We start from the raw sequence: 10,000 nt of genomic DNA, 5'->3' as shown, positions 1-10,000 counted from the left end.
CACCTGAAAGTCACCACAGGTATATATTTGGCCGGACGAGGTGAGAAAGACAGTGTGGTTACTCCCGGCAGCGACCTGAACGATTCTCACGCTGGGTGGAATTCGGGTAGCTGTTGGTGAACCCCGGGATGTGAGGTCGCCCATCCCTAACTGCCCGTGACTGTTGCTGCCCCACGTGTACGTCTCCCCATTCGCACACAGCACCACTGAAATGATTATTATTATTATTATTATTATTATTATTGTTACTGTTATTATTATTAGTATTATTACTATTACTATTATTATTATTATTACTACTACTATTATTATTATTATTATTGTTAGCATTATTATTATTATTATTATCATCCCATCATCATCATTGTCCTCCTCCTCCTCATCATCATCACTGACATCCTCATCACAAGAGATAGATAGATAGGCAGGTAAGTAGGTAGGTAGATAGGAAGGTAGATAGGTAGGTAGGTAGATAGATAGATAGATAGATAGATAGGTAGGTAGGTAGGTAGGTAGACTCTCCAGAGTAACAGAACAGGGGGTGTGGTTCTGGTGAGAGAGAGAGAGAGAGATGGCTGTACAACGGGGAGAGTGAGGTGTAACATTCCTGAATAAATTAGCGAAAAGAATGAAATCAGCAGGTACCTTGGACAGCAGGGGATGTGGATGAGAGATGGACGCGCACCGGGGAGAGAGAGAGACCGAGAAAGACAGATGGACGTGCACAGGGGAGAGAGACAGAGAGAGAGAGAGATAGACGTGCGTAGGAAAGAGGAGTAACGTCACGAATTACGAAAGGAGAAACTGCTTACCTGAGTGATAAATCCACAGGTACCTTGAACAACGGTGGATGTGGAGGAGAGTTGGACGCGCACCGGGGAGAGAGAGAGATGGACACGCACAGGAGAGATAGAGAGAGGGACAGACACGCACAGGAGAGATAGAGAGAGGGACAGACATGCACAGGAGAGATAGAGGGAGGGACAGACATGCACAGGAGAGATAGAGAGAGGGACAGACACGCACAGGAGAGATAGAGGGAGGGACAGACATGCACAGGAGAGATAGAGAGAGGGACAGACACGCACAGGAGAGATAGAGAGAGGGACAGACACGCACAGGAGAGATGGAGAGAGGGAGAGACACGCACAGGAGAGATAGAGAGAGGGACAGACACGCACAGGAGAGATGGAGAGAGGGACAGACACGCACAGGAGAGAGAGGAGTGGAGAGAAAACGCTTACCCGAGTGATGCAGTCCACACGTAACTTGAACGACGGGGGATGTGGAGGAGAGGTGGACGCGCGCTGGGGAGAGAGACGTTATCTTGCTGGCGTCTCTCTCTTGGTCGCTCCCTGGCCCGTCCTCGGCAACTGAAATATAATATGATGCTGGGGATGAGTCTCCTTGGTTACTAGTCAAATCAACCCTTCAATAAACAGAGAGAGAGAGGAGCACTAGTAGGTGAAAGGGAGTAGGAATGAGTCTCCTTGGTTACTAGTCAAATCAACCCTTCAATAAATAGAGAGAGAGAGAGAGAGAGGAGGACGAGTAGGTGAAAGGGGTTAGGAATGAGTCTCCTTGGTTACTAGTCAGTGAAAATACTGTGCAAACTGTGATTAAAGAGAGAGAGAGAGAGAGAGAGAGAGAGAGAGAGAGAGATGGTGGACTGAAGGTGACAAGAAAAATGTGTGTGTGTGTGTGTGTGTGTGTGTGTGTGTGTGTGTGTGTGTGTGAGTAAGAGATCAAGCAAGCAAGCAAGCATGTGTGTGTGTGTGTGTGTGTGTGTGTGTGTGTGTGTGTGTGTGTGTGTGTGTGTGTGTGTGTGTTTACAAGCCAAACAACATGCAAGAAAGACAAAAATAATAATAATAATAATAATAATAATAATAATAATAACAACAGAATAAATCAATCACAGGATGGCGTTTGTGCAGGAACGGAAAAACAAAGCAAGGCATAAACAAACCTAGGACATGAGCGGCAGGGTGTGGAGGTGGTGGGGGGGCGGGAACAGGGTGGGAAGGGGCGGGATTGTCAGCGTCATCTCCCCGCCCACTTTCCGAGGGTGGGGCCAGGAGCCGAAGGAGCCGAGCCTCAAACTGGCCCATGTTACCTGTGTGGGCGGGCGGGCGGTTCGTTTATGGGCGGGCGGGCAGTTCATTTATGGGCGGGATTTGTTTATATTGTCATGTGTGTGTGGGTGGGATGAGGTGTGTGTGGGTGGGGGTGTTAAGGAAGGGAGGGTGTGTGGGTGGGACTGGGGTGTGTGAGTGTGTGGGGTGGGTGGGAGGGGGTGGAAGTGTGTGTGTGTGTGTGTGTGTGTGTGTGTGTGTGTATATTTCATTCCTATCTATGAGGTAGTGATGAGTCTCCTTGGTTACTAGTCAGCTTTGGTCACCTAATGGCGGCTCTCATGCTGCTCAATCTCTGGCAGCCTCCCTATTCAGGGCCTTATCTCTGAGGTCACACTCTATGACCTCATCCCCTCTCCATGCTGCTCAATCTCTGGCAGCCTCCCTATTCAGTGCCTTATCCCTGAGGTCACACTCTATGACCTCATCCCCTCTCCATGCTGCTCAATCTCTGGCAGCCTCCCTATTCAGTGCCTTATCCCTGAGGTCACACTCTATGACCTCATCCCCTCTCCACGCTGCTCAATCTCTGGCAGCCTCCCTATTCAGTGCCTTATCCCTGAGGTCACACTCTATGACCTCATCCCCTCTCCACGCTGCTCAATCTCTGGCAGCCTCCCTATTCAATCTCTTATCACACTAATAACTTTATCTACATCTAGAGTATAGCACTTCTTCATGACTAGCATTTTTATCTCTCTGCACCCCTTATGGAAGGAAGCTCCCTAACACCTCTTCCTTAGTGATTTATCCTGCAAAGTACCCATGTAAGCTCCCTAACACCTCTTCTTTAGTGATTTATCCTGCAAAATACTCATGTAAGCTCCCTAACACCTCTTCCTTAGTGATTTATCCTGTAATATACCCATGTAAGCTCCCTAACACCTCTTCCTTAGTGATTTATCCTGCCAAATACCCATGTAAGCTCCCTAACACCTCTTCCTTAGTGACTTATCCTGCAAAATACCCATGTAAGCTCCCTAACACCTCTTCCTTAGTGATTTATCCAGCAAAATACCCATGTAAGCTCCCTAACACCTCTTCCTTAGTGACTTATCCTGCCAAATACCCATGTAAGCTCCTTAACACCTCTTTTTTAGTGATTTATCTCCCTAACACCTCTTCCTTAGCGATTTATGCTGCAAAATACCCATGTAAGCTCCCTAACACCTCTTCCTTAGTGACTTATCCTGCCAAATACCCATCTACGACAAGGCTAGCCACCCCTACCTTTCCTGAAGGGGGTGGGGGTGTAGCGGGGGTGGCGGTGGCGAGGGCGGTGCCGCCTGTCGTCCAGCCGTCTCTGCAGCTGGTCTTGCAGCCGGCCACACGCTCGGCCAAATATATTCCCTGGAAGAATGATAACGAATGAGGACTGAGAGACTGACAAGGAGAGTGTATGAGTGAGGTGGAGGCCAAGGAGAATGAGAGACTGATGAGGAGAGTGTATGTGAGTGAGGTGGAGGCCAAGGAGAATGAGAGACTGACAAGGAGAGTGTATGTGAGTGAGGTGGAGGCCAGGGATGTGAGGGATGGAATGGAGAGGATGGAGAATGAGAGACTGACGAGGAGAGTGTATGAGTGAGGTGGAGGGGGAGAGGGAGGGGGAGGCCAAGGATGAGATGGAGGGATGGAGTGGAGAGGTATATGAGAGAGGGGGGTGTGAGCTGGGAGCAGGGCAGTGAAATGGCGTTGGACAGGGTGACATTGAGGTGATTTGTTTGTGGCCACCCCTTATGGCAAGGATGGGCAACCTCTGGCCTAGCCCTGCCATTCAATCTTTCACCCATGCAGAAGGAGGGGGAGCCTGAGGATGAGATGGAGGGGAGAGAGACTGACAAGGAGAGTGCAGGGGGAAGAGGGGAGACTGGCACTTGGCGGCCATTTTGTGACGTCACTGTGTACACCACCACACACACCACACACCACACCTACCACACTGCCTGCCTTATTTTTGTGCCTGGGGTCTTGTGGTTAGGCGGTGGTTAGGCAGCACTTCTTAAAATATTACCATGAGTGCCTTGAGAGAGACAGTGAGGCGATAGATAGATAAATAGATAGAGAATGATGATAATAATAATGATAATAATAATAATAATCTATCTATCTATTGCCAGACGCCTCTATCCTGTTTGGGGTGGCCACAAACAAATCGCCTCCACGTCGCCCCGTCCCCTGTCATTTCACTGCCCTGCTCCCAACTCACACCCCCCTCTCTCATATACCTCTCCACCCCATCCCTCCATCTCATCCTCGGCCTCCCCCTCCCTCTCCCCCCCTCCAGCTCCCTCACATACACTCTCCTCGTCAGTCTCTCACCCTCCATCCTCTCCACATGGCCAAACCACCTCAGTGTGTTCCTCCTAACGCTTCCTATCACATCCACATCCACACCACAACACTCCTTTTTAATAATAATAATAATAATAATAATAATAATAATAACACAGACTAAACCACTTACCGCCAAGACTCGCCACATCATGGAAGCCAAAGAGTGCCGAGTGCTGACCGCCCGCCACACCAGCTTGCATGATGGAAAAGGGATCTTGGTCACTGCCATCCGCTGCCTCGACCTCATCCGCACACGCACGGCAGCATCCACACTCCGCACAGCCGGAGTCACCTGAGCCACATCCACACGGCCTGCGGTGGATAGATAGATAGATAGATAGATGGAGAGAGAGAGAGGGAGGGAGAGAGAGGGAGGGAGGGAGAGAGAGGGAGGGAGAGGGAGAGGGAGAGGGAGGGGGAGAGGGAGGGAGGGAGGGAGGGAGGGGGAGAGAGAGAGAGAGAGAGAGAGAGAGAGAGAGAGAGACAGACAGACAGACAGACAGACAGACAGACAGAGAGAGAGAAAGAGAGAGAGACAAAATCAACCTTAACTTGCTCACTGATAGATAAACAGCTTGATAGACAGACACAGATAGATAAAGAACATTCACAGAGACAGACATACACCCGTAGTCTTGACCCTGAGGGGGGAGGAGTCACCCTTCCCGCACCCCCTCGAGGGGAAACTCACACCTCAAAGTAAATGGTAATCTTGAAATCGGAAGAGCGCACCCCTTCATGTGGGTAGGCGCGGCAGAGAGTTGGCAACACCGATTCATTTTAAAATTCTATCTATCTATCTATCTATCTATCTATTGCCAGACGCCATAATCCCATAAGGGGTGGCCATTTGTCTTTGAGTTAATTGTTTTATGTCTATCTATCTATCTATTGCCAGACGCCATAATCCCATAAGGGGTGGCCATTTGTCTTTGAGTTAGTTGTTTTACGGGGAGGGGCACTAACCCTCCACCAACCCACTTGTTGACACGTAGGCAGCACGTATGGTTTGGTTATATGGTTACCACCCAGCGTTGTAAATGGTTTCTTGGCTTACAGGAAACCATTTGGCTTGTCACTCAATGTAAAGCCACCTGTAAAGGAAAGAAAAGCAATAAGAAGTGACAGGAAAGATGGGAGAAATAGGAAGAGAGGAGGACAGGCACAGAAAAAGAATGATAAAGGCTAAGGAAGAAGTAGGCAGCACTACATCAAGTGAGTGGATGATGGGGAGAAATAGGAAGAGAGGAGGACAGGCACAGAAAAAGAATGATAAAGGCTAAGGAAGAAGTAGGCAGCATTACATCAAGTGAGTGGATGATGGTGAGAAATAGGAAGAGAGGAGGACAGGCACAGAAAAAGAATGATAAAGGCTAAGGAAGAAGTAGGCAGCACTACATCAAGTGAGTGGATGATGGTGAGAAATAGGAAGAGAGGAGGACAGGCACAGAAAAAGAATGATAAAGGCTAAGGAAGAAGTAGGCAGCACTACATCAAGTGAGTGGATGATGGTGAGAAATAGGAAGAGAGGAGGACAGGCACAGAAAAAGAATGATAAAGGCTAAGGAAGAAGTAGGCAGCACTACATCAAGTGAGTGGATGATGGTGAGAAATAGGAAGAGAGGAGGACAGGCACAGAAAAAGAATGATAAAGGCTAAGGAAGAAGTAGGCAGCACTACATCAAGTGAGTGGATGATGGTGAGAAATAGGAAGAGAGGAGGACAGGCACAGAAAAAGAATGATAAAGGCTAAGAAAGAAGTAGGCAGCACTACATCAAGTGAGTGGATGATGGTGAGAAATAGGAAGAGAGGAGGACAGGCACAGAAAAAGAATGATAAAGGCTAAGGAAGAAGTAGGCAGCACTACATCAAGTGAGTGGATGATGGTGAGAAATAGGAAGAGAGGAGGACAGGCACAGAAAAAGAATGATAAAGGCTAAGGAAGAAGTAGGCAGCACTACATCAAGTGAGTGGATGATGGTGAGAAATAGGAAGAGAGGAGGACAGGCACAGAAAAAGAATGATAAAGGCTAAGGAAGAAGTAGGCAGCACTACATCAAGTGAGTGGATGATGGTGAGAAATAGGAAGAGAGGAGGACAGGCACAGAAAAAGAATGATAAAGGCTAAGAAAGAAGTAGGCAGCACTACATCAAGTGAGTGGATGATGGTGAGAAATAGGAAGAGAGGAGGACAGGCACAGAAAAAGAATGATAAAGGCTAAGGAAGAAGTAGGCAGCACTACATCAAGTGAGTGGATGATGGTGAGAAATAGGAAGAGAGGAGGACAGGCACAGAAAAAGAATGATAAAGGCTAAGGAAGAAGTAGGCAGCACTACATCAAGTGAGTGGATGATGGTGAGAAATAGGAAGAGAGGAGGACAGGCACAGAAAAAGAATGATAAAGGCTAAGGAAGAAGTAGGCAGCACTACATCAAGTGAGTGGATGATGGTGAGAAATAGGAAGAGAGGAGGACAGGCACAGAAAAAGAATGATAAAGGCTAAGGAAGAAGTAGGCAGCACTACATCAAGTGAGTGGATGATGGTGAGAAATAGGAAGAGAGGAGGACAGGCACAGAAAAAGAATGATAAAGGCTAAGGAAGAAGTAGGCAGCACTACATCAAGTGAGTGGATGATGGTGAGAAATAGGAAGAGAGGAGGACAGGCACAGAAAAAGAATGATAAAGGCTAAGGAAGAAGTAGGCAGCACTACATCAAGTGAGTGGATGATGGTGAGAAATAGGAAGAGAGGAGGACAGGCACAGAAAAAGAATGATAAAGGCTAAGGAAGAAGTAGGCAGCACTACATCAAGTGAGTGGATGATGGTGAGAAATAGGAAGAGAGGAGGACAGGCACAGAAAAAGAATGATAAAGGCTAAGGAAGAAGTAGGCAGCACTACATCAAGTGAGTGGATGATGGTGAGAAATAGGAAGAGAGGAGGACAGGCACAGAAAAAGAATGATAAAGGCTAAGGAAGAAGTAGGCAGCACTACATCAAGTGAGTGGATGACGGTCACCACCACCTACCACAAAATTCAAAATCTTTAAATATAAAATAATACATATAATAGTTTCTTAGACTCACACACAATATAATCTATTCATGACTGCAATTCTCACCTCTTCTGTTATTTAAAGACTGGCGTTTGTTATTAAATAATCTATATGGGATTTGGTGATCCTTTAGCACAGTTTAAGACCAAAGCCAGTAGTGTTGTAGTGTGAGTCGATGTCTGTTGTAGTCATAATAATAATAATAATAATAATAATAATAATAACAACAATAATAATAATAATAATAACAACAACAATAATAATAATAATAATAATAACAACAATAATAATAATAATAATAATAATAATAATAACAACAACAATAATAATAATAATCATAATAATAATAATAATAATAATAATAATAATAATAATAATAATAATAATAATAATAATAATTATAATAATAATAATAATAATAATAACAACAACAATAACAATAACAATAATGATAATAATAACAATAACAACAACAATAATATAAAAATTATAATAATAATAATAATAACAACAATAACAACAACAACAACAATAATAGCAATAATAATAATGATAATAATAACTAATAATAATAATAAAAATAATAATAATAATAATAATAATAATAATAATAATAACAACAATAATAATAAAAATAATAATAATAATAATAATAACAATAATAAAAATAACAATAATAATAATAATAATAATAATAATAATAATAACAACAACAATAAAAATAATAATCATAATAATAATAATAATAATCATAATAATAATAATAATAATAATAATAATAATAATAATAACACTCACTGTCCTGAATTCCTGTTGGGCCTGCCACTGGATACACACGCCGGGCCATATCCTGTGCACTCATGACACACGGTGCACACAAGGCAGTGGTCGCGCACCCACCGATGTCGGCCAGGCGCGCACATCCCCCCCTCTCCCCCCTCCTCGCTCTCCGCCCCCTCCTCCTCCTCCACCTCCTCCTCCCCCGCTGGCCCGACCGACATTGACATCCCTAGTGGAAAAGAATCGATATATCCAATGAGAGATCGACTAGGAGAGCGATAGATAGGTGATGGATGGATATAGAGGCATCAATAGATCTGGTAATCATCAATCTACATCAATCATCCATCCTGCTCTTTCTCCTTAACATTAACGTCTTCCTCATCATCATCATCATCAATTATCCATCCATTCTTCTCTTCCTCCTCCTCCTCCTCTTCCTTCTTCTCCTCCTCCTCCTCTTCCTCCTCCTTCTCCTCTTCCCTCTTCTCCTCTTCCTCTCTTCCCCCCTCCTTCTTCTCTTCCTCCTCCTCCTCATCATCATCATCACCAGCACCAACCATCCATCCACCAACCTCCTCCTCCTGCCTCTTCCTCCTCCTCCTTCTCCTCTTCCTCCTCCTCCTCCCTCCTTCTCTTCCTCCTCCTCCTCCCTCCTTCTCCTCTTCCTCCTCCTCCTCCCTCCTTCTCCTCTTCCTCCCTCTTCTCCTCCTCTTCCTCCTCCTCCTCATCACCACCACCAACCATCCACCAACCTCCTCGTCCTACCTCATCCTCGCACCCCACCTCGTACTGACCTGGGGCGTCTTTACTCGGCAGGGGGGTAAAGTCTCGACCACACTGGCCTTTGTTGTTGATGCCGAAGCTGTAGACGTGGCCCTTATTGGTCAAAACAAGGGCATGAGCCTTACCCAGGGCGGCTGAGGTCACTTGGGCATCTCGAAGCTCACATACCAACCCTGAGAAATTATTATTATTATTATTATTATTATTATTATCGTTGTTATTATTATTATTATTATTATTATTGTTATTATTATTATTATTATTATCGTTATTATTATTATTATTATTATTATTATTATTATTATTATTGTTATTATTATTATTATTATTATTGTTATTATTATTATTATTATTATTATCGTTATTGTTATTATTATTATTATTATTATCGTTATTGTTATTATTATTATTATTATTATTATTATTATCACACACCAGCCCTGACAAAGATCGGAAAGAATGAGAAAAGTAATTATTATTATTATTATTATTACTATTATCATCATTATTATTATTATTATTATTACTATTATCATTATTATTATTATTATTATTATTACTATTATCATTATTATTATTATTATTATTATTATTATTGTTGTTGTCGTCATCATTATTATTCTCATCATTATCATTACTGTCATCATCATTATCATCGTCATCATTATCATTCTTGCTGTCTCATTCTCAGTCTTCCCCTCCCCCTTCTCTCCTCTTCCACCTCACTCACACACACTCTCCTAGTCAGTCTCTCATTCTCACCACTCCACCTCATCCTCAGCCTTCCCCTCCACATCACACACACTCTCCTAGCCAGTCTCTCATTCTCACCACTCCACCTCATCCTCAGCCTTCCCCTGCACCTCACACACACTCTCCTAGCCAGTCTCTCATTCTCACCACTCCAC

The 10,000-nt window shown here is 44.2% G+C and overlaps 1 protein-coding gene across 1 annotated transcript in view; it reads right to left on the bottom strand.

Moving 5' to 3' along the window:
• hiw (MYC binding protein highwire) overlaps window positions 1-10,000 on the bottom strand; it is a 116,539-nt gene that overhangs the window by 80,453 nt on the left and 26,086 nt on the right. Inside the window, exons 13-19 of the mRNA XM_080280059.1 lie at window positions 9,104-9,265; window positions 8,325-8,535; window positions 4,600-4,781; window positions 3,356-3,485; window positions 1,970-2,124; window positions 1,245-1,373; window positions 4-206 (exon numbers count right to left, since the gene is read on the bottom strand). Of these exons, the coding sequence (XP_080136185.1) occupies window positions 4-206; window positions 1,245-1,373; window positions 1,970-2,124; window positions 3,356-3,485; window positions 4,600-4,781; window positions 8,325-8,535; window positions 9,104-9,265 (1,172 nt within the window). The remainder of the gene's footprint in view (window positions 1-3; window positions 207-1,244; window positions 1,374-1,969; window positions 2,125-3,355; window positions 3,486-4,599; window positions 4,782-8,324; window positions 8,536-9,103; window positions 9,266-10,000) is intronic.

Source organism: Coenobita brevimanus, chromosome 9, assembly GCF_032717465.1.
Source record: "Coenobita brevimanus isolate Jiangsu-jjx chromosome 9, ASM3271746v2, whole genome shotgun sequence".
Classification (NCBI taxonomy): Eukaryota; Metazoa; Arthropoda; class Malacostraca; order Decapoda; family Coenobitidae; genus Coenobita; species Coenobita brevimanus.
This window is presented reverse-complemented; position numbering and strand designations above follow the sequence as displayed.